This window comes from Panthera uncia, chromosome A2 (genome assembly GCF_023721935.1).
Source record: "Panthera uncia isolate 11264 chromosome A2, Puncia_PCG_1.0, whole genome shotgun sequence".
In the NCBI taxonomy this organism is placed as follows: domain Eukaryota; kingdom Metazoa; phylum Chordata; class Mammalia; order Carnivora; family Felidae; genus Panthera; species Panthera uncia.
This window is the reverse complement of record NC_064816.1, coordinates 93,977,564-93,997,887: the sequence shown is the minus strand read 5'-3', so window position 1 is coordinate 93,997,887 and position 20,324 is coordinate 93,977,564. Positions and strand designations below refer to the sequence as shown.

At 38.7% G+C, this 20,324-nt stretch overlaps 1 protein-coding gene across 7 annotated transcripts in view; it reads right to left on the bottom strand.

The window, feature by feature from the left end:
• The window catches only part of PPP1R9A (protein phosphatase 1 regulatory subunit 9A), a 325,410-nt gene extending 309,335 nt beyond the window's left edge, over positions 1-16,075 (bottom strand). For 2 of the 7 annotated variants that reach the window (XM_049641476.1, XM_049641479.1), the window contains exons 1-2: positions 15,041-15,352; positions 12,145-13,758 (exon numbers count right to left, since the gene is read on the bottom strand). In XM_049641476.1, coding sequence (XP_049497433.1) covers positions 12,145-13,536 — 1,392 coding nt within the window. In that variant the 5' untranslated portion in view covers positions 13,537-13,758; positions 15,041-15,352. Of the gene's footprint in view, positions 1-12,144; positions 13,759-15,040; positions 15,353-15,498; positions 15,585-15,941 lie in introns of those variants that run through there. The other 5 variants (XM_049641481.1, XM_049641480.1, XM_049641477.1 and 2 more) reach the window with 4 other exon arrangements.
• Positions 16,076-20,324: the final 4,249 nt, after the last annotated feature.

Here is a 20,324-nt window from a genome sequence, read left to right as displayed (position 1 = left end):
TCCAACTTCAGCTCAGGTCATGATCTTACCATTCGTGAATTTGAGTCCCTTGTTGGTTAGGCTCTGTGCTGAGTGCTCAGAGCCTGGAGCCTGCTTCAGATTCTGTGTCTCCCTCTCTCTCTGCCACTCCCCTGCTCCCACTCTGTCTGTCTCTCTCTCTCAAAAATACATAAACATTAAAAAAATTGTTTTCATTAAAAAAAAAAAAACTAAAACTTCTGATTGCTGTATCTGCAAATGGGGCAATCTCCTGAGAGCTCTCTAGTTCCTTAAAAATACTACTCACAGAACTCATTATTCAGAGAAGGAACCAGCAACATAAAAATTCCACAAGCATCAGAATCTCCAATGGAAAAACACAAGTTTCATCTCAAAGTTAGCTGGGTGCATAATAATGTTGCCTTTTTTCCTTTAAATAATCCTTATAATTATATACAATCATATAAGTATTATTACTATAAAATCAGTATTCAATAAAATACAAATAGAATTTATTAGCCACATTGTAATAAGGTGTAAGTAAAGTATACCTAATGAAAAATGATAATGCAGCACCAGAGTATACAGCAAGGGAATTTAATTAGGACTTCACCAGAGCTTACAAAATGCCAGAATTGCTTAAAACTGTAAGAGTTGAGTTATCAATTGATCTAATTAGACCAGAAGCAAGACTTTAAACTTCTAATTTCAGAAAACTCTGCCACCTGACAAAAATATTTTTCTAATCATTTACATGCTCCAGCATTATCTACCAAAGCTTTTCAAAGGTGAAATGCTATCCAATTCATGAGAGGAACTGACCCTTTGACTCTAACTAAAAATACTATATACTACCATATAGTCTTATCATACATCAAATGAATCTCTTTATGGCTAAAACTTTTGTTAAAAAGAACAACAGGAAACGACATATTGGCTGGTGTTTTGGAACAGGAAACCTATTCAAAAGGACACCGTGGAGTCCTAGAATTCAAATTCCTGTTTTTAACTGAGAGCATGCCAGTGTTTTCATAGGATTACATATAGTCAAGATACTAAACTTGACATCTCCACTCTCTCAACTCCTGAGAGTGAAAATCTGTTGACGCTCAATAATATTTTTTTTCTAGTTTTTTAAAAAAGTTTATTTATTTTGAGAGAGACAGAGACGGCGCTAGTGGGAAATGGCAGAGTGAGAGGAAGACAGAGAAACCCAAGCAGCCTCCACACTGCTAGAGTGGAGTCGGATACGGGCTCAAACCCATGAAACCATGAGATCATGACCCGAGCTGAAACCAAGAGTCGGACACTTAACGGACTGAGCCACCCACGCACCCCTGAAGCTCAATAATTTAATAGATCAAAAACAAAGCCATGGTTTCATGTGGGAGAACCGTTAGACTCTTTTTTAAAAACAAATATTCATTATTTTTAGTAAGACTACTCATCAAAATATTTTTCACTTCAAATCCAGGATATATGCCCAGTTGTTTTTTGTTTTTTTTTTTTTTTATTAAAAGCATACTTGAGGTTACACATTAGGGTATCGCTCACACAACCATCAACTGAAGGAAGATATCTAACATCTATGCAAGTGTTATCATCATAATTTAAAATACATTGGAAGATCTTCCCCCCATAATATTCACAAGCTTAACCACAAATGTGGGATCAATTTTACCTGGAATAAAAAGTATATGCACTTAATGAATTCAACTACCAAAAGTCCACCCATTTTCTTAAACCGACACTTTCTTCAGTATTCCATTAATTTATACTCTTCAACCAAAATTTTCTGTGACATAAGGGTTAATTATTTGAATCTTGGTCAATATTAAACAATGTTTTTGTCAACTTCTTAAGTTGTTATTACTGATCATTCCAATTGTGCTTCCGTTACTTTTTTACATATAATTAAAGAAGTAACATATGCTCATTATAGAAAATTTAGTAAATCTAGAAAAATATAATTTTTTAACATCAACTGTATTCTCTCACCCAGAAATTACCAGAGTTAACATTTTAACATATGTGCTTTTTTTTTTTTGATATTTATTTATTTTTTTAAAGAGAGAAAAAGAGAGCACACATGCATGCAAGCAGGGAAGGGGCAGAGAAAGAGGGGGACAGAGAACCCAAAGCGGGCTCTGCTCTGACAGCAGAGAGCCTGATGTAGGGCTCGAGGCTGAACCAAAGTCAGACACTTAACCAACTGAGCCATCCAGGCACCCCGTCGATGTATGCGCTTTTAATCTTTGTTCTAGGTACAAATACACGTACATTAAAAATAAAATTGTGATAAAAATGCGTATTAAGAATTCAACCAGTGTTTTTACCCTGTAACATACTGGGTATAGTAATATTTCTTATCTTTAAAATTTTAGAAAACATGACTTACGATAGCTTTGTCCTATTACCCAAATGTATATATCATAATGAATTTAACCATTCCCCTATTACTAGACATGTGAGTTCTTTTAACTTTCTACCAAGACAAATAACAACTCTGATGTACTCCTTACTAATAATCATGGACCAAGAAAACACATTGACCAAAAACACAATATTCACAACTCATATCCAAAAATGGCCTGTAAACACACGAAAACACTTCATCTCATCAATAAATCAACATAATACATGGGAATTATGAGAGACATTTCTCACCCACCAAACTGAAAACTATAAAACATATAAATAACACCAAGTGCTGGTGTGGGGATTATGAGAAAACCATTCCAATGCAATACTAGTTATACACTGATACAACCTTTCTAAATAATAATTCAGGCAGTATATTTTAGCCAATTTTCAGAAATGTATCCTAAACAATCATAGATAATTCTAGATCCCAAGCAAAAAAACTGTAAATAGCATTCCCTTTTAATGCTAATTTAACGTTATGCACATATATCAAAAGTTAATGAAGACTTAATCTATATTGTCATCATTCTTGTGTTCTGCTGTTACAGACTCTCATTTCTGATCCAGTTTTTATTTTTCATAAGGCTTGTTTGTGTGTTTAATGTTTAGTGCTCAATCTTAAACTTTCTAACATCAATATAGATAGATATAGATAGATAGATAGATAGATAGATAGATAGACAGATAGATAGGTTCAAAGTGAACAGTGTGAATTTATGTCTTTTTCTTTCCACAAAACAACTTTGCACATCCATTTTATCTGAAACAAGTGCTTAGTAAAAGAACCCATCAATAGCGCAGTGACTCACAAGTGGATTTTAAATGCCAACCAATAAGCCTGCTTTTCCGTCTCCTCTGTGGAGGTCCTTTACACAGGAAAGAAAACTCTTCAAAACCCTGAACAGGGACCTCTGACTCAGTACTATTTAAAATCCTTGTATTCAAGATTAGACAAATTTTCCAGCATGAATGTACCCTCCCCACAACTCTATCCTGACATACTTTGAAAGAGGAGTAGAAGTAGAAAGTAATTTTTAGAGGAGAGCTCTGAAGTGGACAAGGGTCCCGCTCGCTGTACAGTGACAGATTGAAGGCAGTGAGTCACCCGGGTTCTTAGGGCGAGGCCAGTCCAAAAGCATCAAGGGGAAAACTCCACAGATAGTTACTCTGGCAGCCTCTCACCTGGTCACTCCAGGAAAGAAGGCTCCATAATCATGATTGTTTATCTTTTTTGACCCTTGTCAACCTATATGTGTTCCAATATAGCCACTGTATTTCAGCTGGTGTAGAAACTAACTTGGAAGATCATCTTCCCACAAAATAAAATTCATTATCTGACTTAAAAAAGGGAGGAGACTAACAGGTCTATGAGCCATTTCACTTAAAACCACTTTTCCTGAGACATAAATATCTGGAGGAAAGTTTTAATTCTACAAATGCTTTTCTTAAATCTCTCTGAAAACAGATGTAAGTGAAGAGAAAAACTTTCCTCCTCCTGAAAAATAAAATTTTTATTTTATAAAAGATCTTTATATTCTGCCTGTTTCATTGTCCTTTTTGTAAGAATAGATGCATGAGAGAAAGTTAGACTGGAAAATTAGGAATTTTTATCAATATCTCACTCATGTTGAACTGTGCTATGAAGCTATTTCCAGAACAAAAGTGAGTGAAGCAATTAATATGTCACCAACCATATTACAAAACATTTCTTTATTCTTAGGTTCTTCAGCAGGGTGTTTAATATATAGTTCAACCCATACTTTCAAAAGTTGAGTGGCTCTAAAAAGCCACTCTATAAAAATGTACTCCCTTGGATTTAAAACTTTAACCATTTTAAAGTTTTTACTATAATCTATAGCATAAATATCATTCTCAAGAGCAATATAAATTCACTTCCACATTCCAACAAAAGATGTCCAAAATTTTCCCTTTGAAATAATAGCACATTTATGATAATGGTACTTATTATACAAATATGTATAAGAGATAATTAGAGAACCACAAGATGTTAAAGCTGAGAAGGGGTCTTTTACAAGTAAGACAGTCTCAATTATCAATAAGAAAACCAAGGCCTCAAGAGGCAGATTTGTCTAGTTTACAGAATACCAAGTCACTCTTGGTGTTACTTTCATTACCAGCTAATAATATTTAATAGCAATATATATACTATGCTTCAGTAAACAATGTGCAATTAACTAAATAAATGCCTGCCCCAAATTACTCATCTCCTAAATGGTTATATTACAGATAACAGCAAGTATGGCATATGAAATCTTTATTAAAATATTGGAGAGTGAGGAGAATTTTAAATATAAAGAGTCTATGAACAATTTCAATCAACATAAAAGGATAATGAAAGCAACAACGTAAGAGCAAGAGGATGGAAATAAGCTGACCAGATCATCAGAAAAGGACAAGGGTCCCTTGTGCTAAAACCAACATAAAGATGGAATCAGCATTAGTACTATTTGTGCTTTTAAAGATACCTCATGCTGAAGCAAACACTTGGGCTTCATCAGTAGCAATTTCAGATAACGCGAATAGAAGCGCAGTGTCCCACAAGGGAGTTGCTCCAACCATCCTCTTTGCCACAGACACCATTCTTCCTCATCCCTACAAATACCCTCATCCCTTCCTGGATCCTGCTGTCTCCTCCGTTTTTTATTTTTTGGTTTTTTTTTCTCCTCTCTCCATGAAATTGCATAAGGGGCAGACAGGATCTGTTGCTCCCACCTCTTGTCACTTAATCTTTAGACCATGTCAGCACCCAGAAAATTCTCTTGCCCCTGCCCTTTAGACTTTCCCATAGTCTGCTGTCCTCAGGATATCTTAAATTTGAACATATCGCAAGCCAAACTCCTGGTGTCTCCTACCTCCTTTGTTTTTTAATTTGTTTATGTTTATTTATTCTTGAGACAGAGAAAGAGAGAGAGAGAGAGGAAGAGTGTGTGGGGAGGGGCAGAGAGCGAGGGACACACAGAATCTGAAGCAGGCTCCAGGCTCTAAACAAACTGTCAGCACAGAACCCAATGCACGGCTCGAACCCACAAACCATGAGATCATGACCGGAGCCGAAGTCGGACACAACCGATTGAGCCATCCAGGAGCGTCCCCCCCCCCCCCCCCCCGCCATCCCTTTTAAAAAGCATGCCCATGATTCCATTTATATGAATGTCCAAAAGAGGCAAATCCATAGAGACAGAAAGTAGATTAGTGTTTGCTAGAGGATACAGGAAAAAGGGAAATTAGGAGTGACTGCTAACAGGCACAGGGTTTTGTTCTAGGGTGACGGAAATGTTCTACAATTAGATAATAGTGATGGTTGCACAGCACTGTGAATATACGGAAAACCAGTGAATTGCGCACTGTAAAATGGTGAATTTTATGCTATTTGAATTTTATCTCAATAAAACAATTGCAAATTAAAAATAAATGAAAATAAGCACATTCACAATGTTTTACAACTCCACACACACACGCACACACATACACACACTTCTTCTAACTTTCCTTTCACCTTGAAAAATAATAAACTCCCCAAAGGTGGAATTATTAAAGCAGAGGCCGAATGATCATCTGTCAGCAATGTGCTATTGAAGAGCTAACTGAACTGAGTGGAAAATTACACTAGATTATCTTGAAGTATTTTTCATCTTTAAGTTTCTATGTCACAAGCCAAAATGAAAAAAATGAGAACCAGGAGGAAAATTTTTAAGTGACCAGGAAGAAAAAGTATGAATCATTTATTCCCATTCAAAATGAGAACTGTAGAATATAATGAAGCAAAAGAATAAAAACGAAACAGATCCAAAAAGGAAGGGCACAGAAAATTATGAAAAAAATATTAAGTAAATTAAATAACCTCACAAAAACCAAATGATATTCAGAGTTTAATATACCAATATTTGTTTTGCTCATACAGAATTTATCCCATATCTAACTGTATTTCTCTAAAGAAATTCCAATACTTTTTCTGTCCTTGAGTAGTGAAGAAGAAAAAAAAATCTAGTGAAGATGAGATTTAAATCAAATTACTATTGATGGGCATGTAACTGGGTTAATAAGGTAAACAAGGTATGGATAACATAACAGAAAATTATTTTCCCCGAAATTCAGCTACTCTTACCTTTAAAACCCATTAACGCAACAACTAGCATCCTTTGTAGGTAAGTTTACATGGGAAGACAAAACATTATGGATGATACAAAAACCGAAAAACTAAACCTTTCTACTAAAAGAAATGCCATCAAACATCTATTAATAGTTTGCTGTAGTAAAGAATCCCTTTCTATATACCAAATGACCAACATTTAGTGAAATAGAAAAGAGGTATTTGTGTACACACTCAATATTAGAAAAGGGGTTCATTCAGTAAATACTCATTATTGGATTTACAGAGTACACTAAAATGTTTTATATATTTACCTAGTTATAAGCCACAGGTACAAGACATCAAAATTTTAAAGAAGTCCAACTTAAATATTATGACATCCAAGTTATCCAAATTAAAAAAAAAAAAAAACTAAATAAGATGACAATCCTTATATTCTCTCTTGTTTATTAATTTGGGCTTCCAAAAAAAAAAGAAGAAAATGGAATTTCTGAGTCTATCAAGAACTTCTTTCTCCTGTTCTTTCATAATTAAAAACTTAGACCACACAAGAGTCTAGGATGTGACATTTTAATGACCCAAACTTTTTAGGAATCATAATCCACTCTGGTATCCAGAAACATCATGCACATTACTACTTTACACCTGTTTCAGCTGCAAAGGATATTACTTTACACAAACTGCCACAGCAGATGGATCTGGAAAGCAAATGTGTTAAATGGGCTTCCCCAACATTTTGTGACTGGCTCCTTTCAGAAGCCAAAAGACTGTACTTCACAATCAGATTCCAAAGAGTGATCTGTTGACCGGCAGCCTCAGCACCCACTTGAGAATGCACAGTCTCACCTGAGACCTAATGTTCTGTGAATCTGCTGTATTATTCAAGAATATTAAATTCTGTTATAAAGGTCAAGAAAATAAATGGGATGGATGAAACTCCTAAGAAGTGATAGTCACTGATGGTAAGGAAGCTAATAGCTTATGAGGTAAAGGCAACACTCAAGAGACCCAATTAGGTATAGATAATAAAAGCCTATGAACTTCTAAAACAAAGGCAAAATTCATAAGATGTGTTAAAAATAGTTAAGTTAGTAAGCCATAAGACATCCCCAAATAGAAAATATGATGGAACAAACGAGAGGTTCACTTGTAGAAAGAAAGACATGGAAAGACTAAATCATCATCATTCTATCTCTGGACTGGCAGCTGTATCATCTCCATATCAGCCACCCACCGAGGACGCCCATCCTGGTCTTATTCCAGACCCACAGGTGCTTTACCCAAGAAACACAAATAAAACCAGGGAAACTGGCAAAACTACAGTTGTATGTAAGTGTACTTGTACCTACTCTCTTCTATAGAGCAAGAATTATCAAGAGCCCAGAGTATTCGAGTACGTAGAGCCCTTACTCAAAAATCAACTCTGACCCTCATAACCACACCCTCAATGGGAAGAGTGATGTGAGAGTCAGGACACATGAATATTGTGTACCCAGGCCTCCCATAGTGTGGTCCTTTCAACCTTTGCACCTTAAGTGTGCTAACTTACCCCATGGCTTTCCTCTTGCTACTGGCTGTGTTTGAAACAGTGTGATTCAAACATTTAATTTGGTTGCTGAGCCTATCTATTCCACAACCTGTAGGAACGCTGGTAGTGTACTTGGAGGCTAACCATTGCATCCAGATAATTTCCCACAAAATACCTACTGAATTGGAAATCTGCATTTTAAAAGATCCCCAGGTGATTTATAAGCATATTAAAGTTTAAGAGCACCGAGGGAGACTATCTGAAGAAAGAAAAAGACAGAAATTTGGATCTCAGCACTACATTCTGAACAGTATCCTGAATATAAAGTCTCATATACGCCCTGTGTACCAACTCAGAGTTCCAGAAGAGATAGAGAATGCTGAGACCCACTTTCAACAAGTATCATGTAAGGTTTAGAGAAGCAATACTGCCCTTGGTGATTCTCCTTTGAATCTCAGCTCTGTAAAGCTCCAGTTTGACAAAACACTCAGAAAAGTACAGCGCAATATATCTTACCCTATCATTAACCCTATAATCTCCCTCTTGCTGGAAACTAGGAAAATAACCTTTTTCATCTCTGCTGTGTTTCAAGAACACCTATCCAAAGGACAAAAGGCTACCGGAAACAGAGAAAGGGTTAGGACTTCCTTAAGAAGGTTGCAGTGACCTAAGAAAGAATATCGAAGAACAGTTGAGCAGAATAGCCTGAGAAGCGTCCTTAATGGGCTATACATTTCCATCTACCAGCACTCGCTGACCTGATCAGCTCCGGTCATTTTATGCATTTATTACATTTTATTGTATATTGCATTGTTCCTGACACATAGTAAGGGCTCAGTAAATGTTCTGAATAATGGGGGGGGGAGACAATGAAAAATGTCACCTTTTCTATCCTGGATTCATTTAAAGCAAATTCAATGAATTGGATCTCTTGGTTTTGAGAAATTCCTGAGAATGAAGGCATAATTCCACATCTCAAATTAGCATGGTTCATAACACTCTCATTCCATATCTCAAACTTGGATTTTATATTTTCCATTATTAATCCCATTTTTGACAACACTATGAAACACATCAACCAATCCATTAAGAAACAATGCATTTCTAAATTTTACCAACAATTATTTATAAGTAATATGCTACACAGGGAAGATCAGCTATTACTCTGATGTTTTTCTTGGTCCAGATTTAAGGTATCTTAGGAAAATACAGACTCAAGGCATCTATGGAAGAATTGAAATAAAAACTGAGGACATGATCACACATACAAAGATCATAAACAAGACGTAAAACAAGAGTCTGAAAGTGTTGAGAAATTCTACCCTGGTGAAGACTTAAGATGAGACTATCAGGAAAAGAATGTAAAAGTTCTAAAGATCATTTTTGTAAGGAATATGTCCACTTATTGTTGCTAAAAGAGGAAGTATGTTTAAATTTCAAAGGAAAAAGATTTAAGTTGGAAATCATAATCTACCATCCCATAAGTGAATCTTTATAAAAAGAATAAGGAAACATACATAGGGAATGGCTCAGCATTTTCTCCCTTCCAAATGGTCTATCAAATCCTGTTCAGTCCATGCATTTAGCACAGCCAAGGACAGTTGAAGTCCTCATAGGACATTAGACATTTCAGCACAGGTTTTCAGACTGTTATGCGGGTTTTAAATATCAAGTTTAAGAATTGACTCCACCAGCTCACATAAGAAAGAGGTAACATTACAGATTTGTGTGTCTTCTGCAGCTAACAGCATGAAAACAGACACATGACAAGCCTTCAATAAATACTTATTGAATTTAATTATTACCACCCTCTGAGGCAAAAATCTTAATTGGAGAATAATCTAAACTCTACCATCACCACCACCAGTAGAAAAGTAGCTCTCAAAATTCCCAAGTGAATCCACTCACATGCTAAACAATCAGAACAACAACAAAGAGCAATTGTCTTATTCATTACAAAGGGCTAAGAATGAATCTTTTGTTTGCAAACTTAATCCACTCCAACTAGTACTGTTAACTGCCCACTAAAACGCAGTGCATTATTTTTGCTTCACAAACCTTAATCTTGATCTATGTTCTTGATAAAATGTGCTAAACTTTTATGCATGTAATCTATTTCATTCTTTGTTGCATGAAATACATAGTTTCTTTATTACATGACAGTTACGAGGCAAAATGCTTTTTTTATAAGCAATAGTAGGGGGGAAAAATCACTTGAATTTCAGAATATCATACCCCAAACCTGATTTGTTCACATATAAACAGCCATATTTCAAAGAGAAATCCTTTAAAATTCATTACATCTATTACTGTGCAGTTACGTTTGGGGCAGCACATGACCCAAATACAAGGCTGGTGCCTCTTTTGGTTGAGTAGGTAGTGCTGGACTTGATAAATTTTCATAAGCTGCTATCCCCATTAGGGAGTTAGTCACTGGTTTTAACAAACTCCTTGAAGAGTTCATTTCAGTTATTCCTGCCTTGCTCAATGTGAAACAATTTAATCTTATTGCTTTCTTCCTAAGGGGTAAAAAGATGATGTTCAAAGGAGAACACTTGGGAAGGAAACACGCATGGTGAAATTTTGGAGCTCTCTGGTTAGGCCTGAGGGAAAGACACCTCTAAAGAGAGAGCCTAGAATCGGGGAGGGGGGGGGGGGGGCAGGGAGTAGGGGAAAGGCTCACAAAGGAAAGTGGAAAAGCACAGCAAAGAAACTTGGCTTACTCTGAAACCACACTATACTAGTTATTTTATAACACATCTACAGTTATTTTAAACATAGGTTAACTTGACATGGCCCATTCTGACCCAGAGCTTTTGTCTTACACTAATGAGATGAAAGTTCGCCTGCTAACATCCATAAATAATTTCACAGGTTATCACTTTATTTCAAAATAGTATTTCATAATTAAGACAAAGTCAAATTTCTCTTTGCTCTGTAAATCTACAGATCTTACAGCCTTATATGGAAGTTTCATAAGGTGGAAATAACAACAGACAGTGATTTTAGATTCTTTTAAAAGATACCGTATCAAATTCCAAATCTATGACACATACATATTGGATAAGCTAGAAGTCCCTAGGAAGTGGTTTCAGACTACACATTCTACCACCACAACCTTCCAGATTCCCCTAGGAGGGCATGCCACAATCTTAGGACAGAGCTGGTGCGCAAGTACACTTTGAAAAACCACTCCAAGGAGACTGTGATATTCAACCCACTACCTCCTGCCCCTATTGCCGTTATCAGCTAATAATGTTTCACTACCCGCTACTGATGTACATTGTGCTATTTCTTCTATACCGAATGTTAACTAAATGAAGTCATTAGAATAGAGAATCTGAATTCAACTGGCATTTATTCAGTTTTTAAGAGGTAAAAATATATCCCGGAATGACAAATCAATTTAATTTCCTTTCATAAAATTTCATTTCAGTGCTACATCACAAATCCTGAACTCAAAGCTACTTACAGTCATAGCTTTCCAATTAAAGCATTTAAGTCCGCTAATATATTTCCATGAATCAAACTTTCACTACCAAGTAGCAGTACAAAAAAAGACATAAGTTTCAACATTCCTCACAATCCACTTACACTCAAGTAAGAGATAACTCAGATGTTTTAAGCAAGTAAATAAGACTATTATTTCAAGGTCACCATAACTCTCCCATTGTACATTATACCTCATATCCTAGAGTGTTCGGATTCAGGAAATTTTCTTACTTCTGGCTAATTTTAGGTAAAATCAGTTAAAGAGGTAATTCTGTTTCAAACTAACCCTCCTGGTTTTCAGTGTATGTGTCATTCATACTCCAGTCCATTGGAATGTATCTCACAATCCCCAAACTTCTTCAACTTTACTCTTAGCCAATACTGGTTTATGCAACCATAAAGCATATTAAGGAAATATGTGGATCTCTCCCAAACTTTTAAAATCACCTGACAACACGGGTATCTCAACAACCTCAAAATCCTTAGAGCTGTCAAATCTTTGCTGCAAACATTTAGGCCCAAATATTAGGAAAAAAAAAAAAAAAAGACAAAACCAAACACAAACAAACTTAGGAAAAACTTCAAAACCAAACTGAGAAAACATACTTACCTTAATTGGAGCACTACTAAATTTAATTTTCCTATTTGCTGGGATGTCTTCTTCTTCTGGCAATCCAACAATTTCCGAGTATTCCATATCTGGTTGATAGTAATTGTTTTCATCACTATCTTCCTGCTCATCCTGTTCAGTGCCTGTCTCTCCCCAGTCTGAATTATACCTGGATCTTACCCTATACACATTATAGTCACTGTGCATGTAAACATGGGAACTCTCAAAATTATTTGAATCTTCGGGTACTTCCTTTCCACAACTGGATCCAGGAGCATCAGCAGAGGTAAAATCACCACCTGCAAGTTCTTTCTTCTGATGCATTGCTGCCTCACTCCCAACTAAATTAGCTTCGGCATCTTCTAAAGGTACATTTTGTGGTGAAAGGATTTCAGACTCTGGCATCGCCTTATTTGCAGCACAAGGTTCCTCAGGAAGATCTCTGTCAATTCTGTCAGGAGTCTCTTGGTTAGATGTGGAGTCCTCGGCTTCCTTGCTCTGCTGTGTTTCTTCACCAAGCACTGAAGCTAGAGAGGTACTTTTCGAAGCCACTTCTGGTACCGGACTTGTATTACTCTTCTGAGCATCCTCTGCATCATCACCGTGTTTGCTTGGAGGAGACCAAGAATCTGAATCCTTAAGGTGACCAAAGGTGTCAAGATTTGTAACAGTAACAGATGGTAGATTCAGGGGATAATGCCCAGTCACTGAGTATTCATTTTCAGGCTTCTCAGAAACCATGGCACTGGGGGAATCAGTGTTCTCAAATACTGCACTCAGTTGACTCACAGTTGGGGAAACAGCCTCCGTCCGGGAGCTAAGGCTGTCCAAGGAATCAGTACTGCCTCTGTTGGACTTGGAGCCACCCCATTCGTCCTGAGGTTCATTCCCTCCAGCTTTCTCTTTCTTTGGGGAATAGCGGCTGTTTTGTCCTGACTCATGCACACTTCTCTCAAACATCTTCCGAGTTTCTGTGAACTTAGAATATGAAGGGCCATCGTACATTGTGTCAAATCTACTAATTCGTTCTGAAACAGAGGACTCCAACTTAACAACTGAGCCATCTGTTTTTTCCAGGAATTCTTTGGGCCTCATTCTTCTCTGTGGAGATGAAGGTCCACCTTTCCCCCTTGTTTTGGCAATGACCGCAGCATTTTCACTGGGTTCCATACCCATCTGCATAAATAGATTTTTAATTCTGTTGACATTGGAGCCATATTTCCTCCCCCTGCTCTGCTGGGAGCCCTCACCTTCTTTTGTTTTTTGTTCCCCATCTGACTTGGGTTTGTCAAAGGTACTTTTCAGTGCCTGGAACTCAGTTCTATATGCATTCCTGTGAGGAGAGGCACTTCTGAGAGTGGTTCGTTCACCTGAAGACTCGGTTTTCAACATTTTTACTTCAGGGGTGAAAAGCCAATGTTCATAATGACCAGGAAAACACAAACAAAAAAACAAAACACCTCTCTTCTCTAATCACCAAGAGAGTATTTGGTCAAGAAAAAGTACCTCTCAAATGGCATACTGTATCAGTGATCCTCCCAACAGGTGTATTAGGAAATTATTCAGTCAACAGTTACACAAAATGGCTTTTTCAAAGCAAGACTAGAGGTTCATCTGTAATAGAAAAGAATGAATTTCTGCATTCATTTACTTATTTGAAAATTTACGTTTAGTCAACCAAGAATACACTTTTCAAAGTGACTCAGTCATACATCAAACAGAAAAAAAAATTACTTATTGAAATGGTCATTTAAAAGCCAAGAATTTAAAAGTTATAACTCTGATTGGTCCTTGGTAACAAAAATGTTTCAAACACAATTTGGAGGTCCCTACCGAAATCACACACTAATACACACACGAGTTACACATAAGCACACTACTTTAGACTAAGTTTTGGTTGCTTTTGTGAATGGTCTTAAAAAAAAAAACAAAACAGCAGTCCCTAGATCTTTAAGATATCATCAAACTGTCCAGGAAAAAAAAAAAAACGAATTTCATTTGGGATGCTCCACATCAGGTAGAATTTATTCTTTCTGGGTAAGCACAATTCAAAGTTTGGATTCTATGTTTACAAAGTCCATAATATGCCTACAGAGGCTTATTTCACTCTTTCTGGTCCAATATTCTGATTTGCAGCATCCCCAAAACAACATTAGTACATTTCAGACCAAAACAAGCAGAAGAAAGTTCTCACATGAAAGTAACTTTCACTCTAAGTTCAGTTACATCTAATATTTGGAAGTTTCCTAAGAGTGGATAGTATTCATTATAGAGTGAGGTGTAGAATATCATGGGAATAAATGTAGGAGAACGTGACGATCAGAAAGCAAACATAACATGAAACCTCTTCTCATAACCCTGATTTGTTTATTCCTACTTGCCTCTAACTTCCTACAAGCTCAAAATGCAACGCAATGCATGCTTGCTGGTCTCCACTAGCCCACAGCTGGATTTTGTATCAATATGCCAGTAATCAAATACTTCAAGAGCTGCTGAGGCGCAGACAATGTCGTGCTAAAGATTTTTCATTTTGTTTTGCTTTGTTTTGTCTTTTAATATTAGGCCGAGCCATATCACCCTCACGCACAATCAGCTGAGGAAGCACACACTTTCACTGAAACCGCCTCCAAACTCGGCTCCTGGCCCAGCACGCATGCATGGCCCATGCAGACAAACAAGAAAGGCTTGAGAGTGTGGTGCCTGTTTTTTGGTAAAGCATCGACAATCTCCTTGTACCCTGACATTTGTTTAAGCCTTACACACCCTCCCCCCCCTACACATACACCCCACTCCCTCCCCGGCCAATTCGAACCCGAGGGGGCGGGGGCGGGGGAGATGAGGCCGCCGGGGGACTCAAAACCTGCCCTCACAAAAGACAAACATAAATAACACCAACTTGAGAGGCAGCCGGTTCCCAAGCCTGGTTCGGGACGCAATCCCTCGGCCCCGGGGCAGGGCCGGGAGAGCAGGTGACGCCAAGCGCTATGGTAGGAGGTCGCAGTCTAGCTTTGTGCCAAAAAGCACCTGAAGTCCTAACACATTGGCTGCGGCTCCCGGCGGCTGCCAGGCGGATCCCAGTGTGGCACCGAGAGAGCCGAGCTCCTTGGCCACATTAAAAAAAGAAAAAGAAAAAAAAATTACAGGGTAATGATAATAAATCCCTTTGTTTTTCCTCCCAATGTGCCAGGAAACAATAGATCCCACTGATAATGCCTCCGATCCTCAACCTATCGCTCCCCAACCACAACCCACCCCCACCCCCAGCCTGCAACTCAGCCTTTGTACATCCCGATTTTTTTCCTCTTCATCTCCACCCTCCCCAACTCCTCGCCCCGCGCACAGCCTCCCCCTTACCCGAGCGGGAGCCGCCGCCGGCGGGGAGGGTCGGACGGCCGCGGCTCCCACCCCCTCCTCAGAGGCGCCCCCCGCCCCACTGTGGCCGCGGCTCTATCCGCGCCGGCCCGCACGGCGCCCCTCCACCCGCCGCTCACGGCGCAGCGCGGAGGGCGGCTGCGGCGGCCGCTTCCACTCGCGCCGCGGCCCCCACGCGCGCCCTGCCCGCGGCGGGCGGCCCCGGGAGGCGCGCTGCGCTCCCCAACGCCACTGCGGGCGGGCGGCGGCCCGGGCCGCGACACGCTCGCCCACTCGGGCCGGCCCGGGGAGGGGGGTCGGGGCGCGGAAGGGGCTTGGCCCACGTGCGGTCACCCGCTGCGGGCCGTTTGGGCCGCCCGGCAGCCAGGGTGTAGTGGGAGAGAGGCCGCAGGGGTGAGGAAGGCCCAGGGTAACAGGTGCCTCACCTCGGCTGATGGGATTAACTCTAGGGCCGCAGAGAGAGGGAGCCCGGCAGCAAAATCCCAGGAGAGGGAGCGAGAGGGAGCCTCTGGCGGCCAACCGAGGGCGAAAAGCACCGGCCCGAGGCGAGGCCGCCCCACCCCCTCGGCCGTGGGCTAGGGGCCTCCCCGGCCTAGGGCAAGGCCTGCCCTTCTGGGGCCCGTCCGCCTTTCTGCTACCGGGGTTGGTTCGGCAGAAACTGGGCTCTTGGTCCGCTTGCTACTGGGCCTGCACAAAGTATGCAGTTAACTTCATGACCCCAGGGCATCTAAAACCCCAGGCTACTCTCCAGGCCGGTTTGGCCCTCACCTAGGCCGCCTTGCCCGGCCTAACACCCACCTTGACCTCAAGTCTCCATTGTTAAAAGGAAAAGGATTAGGAGGTCTTCTGACTTGCTCAGCCCCCCACCCTCCTCTTTTATAAATGCTCAGTGCCCACTCCTACCTCCTCCCTAAAAAGATACCCCAAGTGTCTTTTTTGTGGCAATGTTTATGAAACTGATCATGTCTGTCAATGTAGATCTTTAAGCCAATCCTCCAAAACCTCCATAGAGTAAAAACGACTAAAGGACAATTTTTCAAGAGGGTAAACCATAACTCTCATAGAAATATAAAATGAAAGTGTGTCCAAAATGCCATTTGGCACATTAATTAGGGAGGGAATCGCAAGATATTACAACCCATTCAAACAAGGATGTGGAAAAGAGACCTTTAGGGACAAACAGCAAAGAGAGAAGACTGGTTAATATTCTATAAGGCACAAAAATTTAATGTTTTGAATTATCTGTTCTACAGGGCAGTAATCAATTGTATCTCTAAACAAAATTATTTTGCATTCCTATAGATAAGAACATTTACATTACCATAAGTTTCTACAGCCTACAGAATAGTAAAATGGCTTTGTCAAAGGCCAAAGGTGCAGACCAAAGGTGTAGAAACAAAAACTCAAAGTCCCGTAGATAACATCCAGCCTTCCATTGAAAGGACACCCAGTGATATTCGCCCATTTCAAAGTCTTACACCAGTTTTCCCAACAGAGCTGTTATTGTCTGCATTTTCCGGATGGGAAAACTGAGGTTTAGGTTTTATAACTTACCCACAGCTTTATCAACTAGTAAATAATTAAAGTCCGATATGAACTCCAGCAAGTCTGTATACAGAATCTCTACTCTGGGAGCAAAATCTCTTGCTTAATTTCAAAAGGCCTTTGTAGCTACTCAATTCTATGTATCTTTCATTTTGAACAGTGAAATTTTTTCAAGTTTCACCAAATTCTGGGTGCTTTCCCAAGAAATTGGCACTCTCTGTCTACAAGTGGATGTCACTTCTATAAGCATAAACAGATGTAGCAGGCAACGTGAGGGGGCTGTGGTTCTAGTCTCCACTTTTGGAAAGAACATTTGTGCTGTCTGGGATAATTTAGTGGAAAAGTTCCTGTCACTTATTTGCAGTATGGAAACCATGTTTTTTAGGAGAATAACCTAAATAAATGCAAGAACCTAATCACTGAGTTCTGTCTGTAGAAGAGGGGGCAGAGTTGGCAATAAAATCAGTCTTACACCTCTTTGCAAAAAGATGATTCATACAGAAAAGCAGCCTAAAGAATTTGGTTGCTTTGGGTTTCTTTTCTTTTCTTTCTTTCTTTTTTTTTTTTTTTTATGTGAACCTTCTGGAAAAATTCATAATACTGAAGGAATGAATGACAGTTTTTAAAACATCATGCTGATAATTTTAAGATTTCTGGATTGCCCATAATCTATTTTACATTTCTAACACATTTCTGAATGTTTCAAGGGTCTACTAGCTCATTTAAATGTGGCTATTTAAATTAACTAAAATTAAATACAATTAAAAATTCAGTTTCTTAGTCCCACTAGTCACATTTGAAGGACTCAGTAGCTATAAGTGGTTAGTGGCTACCATGTTACATGGTGTAGATACAGAACATTTCCATCACAGAAATGTCTTTCAGACAGCGCTATCCTGGACAACATTTGTATTTCTATAAATTAGAAAAGATATACTGACTTTATAAGGGTTATAATGATCAATAGATCATTAGTGTATTGAGGATTCAAGGTCATAAATTTTGCATGTTCCAATTGGAAAGGGGCTGGAGGAGTATTAGGGTATAAAAGATGATATTTAGTATTGATATGTGAGATATACAAAGTACACTTTGGAGGGGGAGTGATTTTCACATATAATTTCTTTCATAAATCCTGGAGAATATTGTGAGCTATTATTCTTATTTCCTTTGTAACGAGTAACACCATGACTAGTAAAAATGGACCATAAGATTTGTCAATAAAAGTACAAAAGGTGGGATGCCTGGATGGCTCAGTCAATAGAGCACGCAACTCTTGATCTCAGGGTTATGAGTTCAAGCCCCATGTTGGGCATAGAACCTACTTAAAAATTTTTTTAATTAAAAAAATTAATTTAATTTAAATTAATTAATTTAAAAAATTTTTAAGTATAAAATGTATTTTATGTTGCTTCAGGGGTTTGCTCAATGTATTCTTTAAGTTTTCATAATTGGTACTCTGAGTAACTGGTCAAATATTAAATTATTCATGTGTGTAAGTGAAACATCGGGTGCAGTTATAAAATTAAGCCTAAATCAAGCCAGAATCAAATGTTAAGACTAGGTTAAATTAAGCTAAACCGGAAGACTGCCTATCACTCCTTAAAGCAGGAAGGCCCCGGGCTAATTTGTATGTTAACAGAGGGTCACAGAGAGAAAAGAATAGAGCAAAGTTAAGGTGTCTACAGTTTCTTTATGGAATAGGCAAAGTAATGGAAGAGCAATTTGTATAGGTAAGTTTACACATAACTTTAGCATAAAAGGATATTTTACTTTTACTACTGTTTCTTTACCAATACTAATAAGAAAAATGTGTTCAGAGGTGCCTGGGTGGCTCAGTAGGTTAAGCGTCTGACCCTGATTTCAGTGCAGGTCAAGATCTCAAGGTTTGTGAATTTGAGCCCTACCTCGGGCTTTGTGCTGACAGCATGAGGAGCCTGCATGGAATTCTGTCTCTCCTCACTCTGGCCCTCCCGGCCATCACCACCATCTGACCCCTTGTGCTCTCACTCTCATCTAAGTTCTCTCTCAAAATAAATACACTTAAAAAAAAAAAAGAAAGAAAGAAAGAAAGTATTGATAGTAATGAAATAATGAAGCAACTTTTTTACCAAAAGTTTATAACTGCTTATTTCACATTTGCAAATATCAGGGTGCTTTGTCCCCTTCAGATGTAAATGTTGGTATTCAGTTATCTTAAAGGTCCACCATTTAAAATAACCATGTACTGTATTTTTTCTTTATTTTTTTTAATGTTTATTTATTTTTGAGAGAGAAAGAGAGGTGCACAAGCAGGGGAGGGGCAGAGAGAGAGAGGGAGACAGAGGCTCCAAGCAGGCCCAACGCTGTCAGCACAGAGCAGGTCATGGGCTCAAACCCAGAACCCTAAAATCAGGACCTGAGCCAATGAGCCACCCAGGCGCCTCTATCTTACAGTAAGTATTTCAGTCTTTTGATATTTCACACACACTCCACTGTAGAGGTGAAATATTATTTCTGTAAAATAGTGAGAGTCTTCAGGCTTACGTTCAGAATACATCAGAGATCTCTATTATCAGTCTGATTTTATGATACTAACTATAAAATTAAGCTTAAATCAATAAATTTTCTATCTAGAAGGTGTCATTGCTTCCTAGATAAAGTGATAATGATTCAGCATTGCTTTCTACCTACATTCATGGCTTGAGCATGCCATTGAAAATTTATACCATTATTTTGATCCATTTCTCATTCTATAATACATCCACTATCTTGGCTTTTCAGCCTAAAAGTAGGCTCATGGTAGGTTTGGCTACTTACTTTTATTTGCTACAAGTAATAAACCATAGAACTTCTTGGGATTCCTATTAATACCTTAGTTCTACAAATAAAGAATAATAGATTTACACAGTGTGATTAGGCCGAAGTGATGCATCTTCTCTTTTTTCCCTTTTTTTACTTTACGGTTGCCCACACAAAACACAGTAAACCAAGAGTTTTATTGGACTCTACATTGGTAAGATGTTTTCATTACTGTCACTGCTTCTAAGCTTGAAACAATAGCTATTCCAATCATTCTTCTCAGTTTTCAGTTTTATAATGGTATAAAATGCATGTTAAAAACAAATGTGAGGTCTTTATCTATTTCTACAGAAGCCCATTTTACTTTCAGCAGATTAGCCCCTCTGGCAGAAGGATTCTGGTGGTGGTACTCTATCTGCCAATCCTCCACCCACAGGGTGCACCTGAACTCTGGCATCCATGGGATTGACGTGTTGTCTACT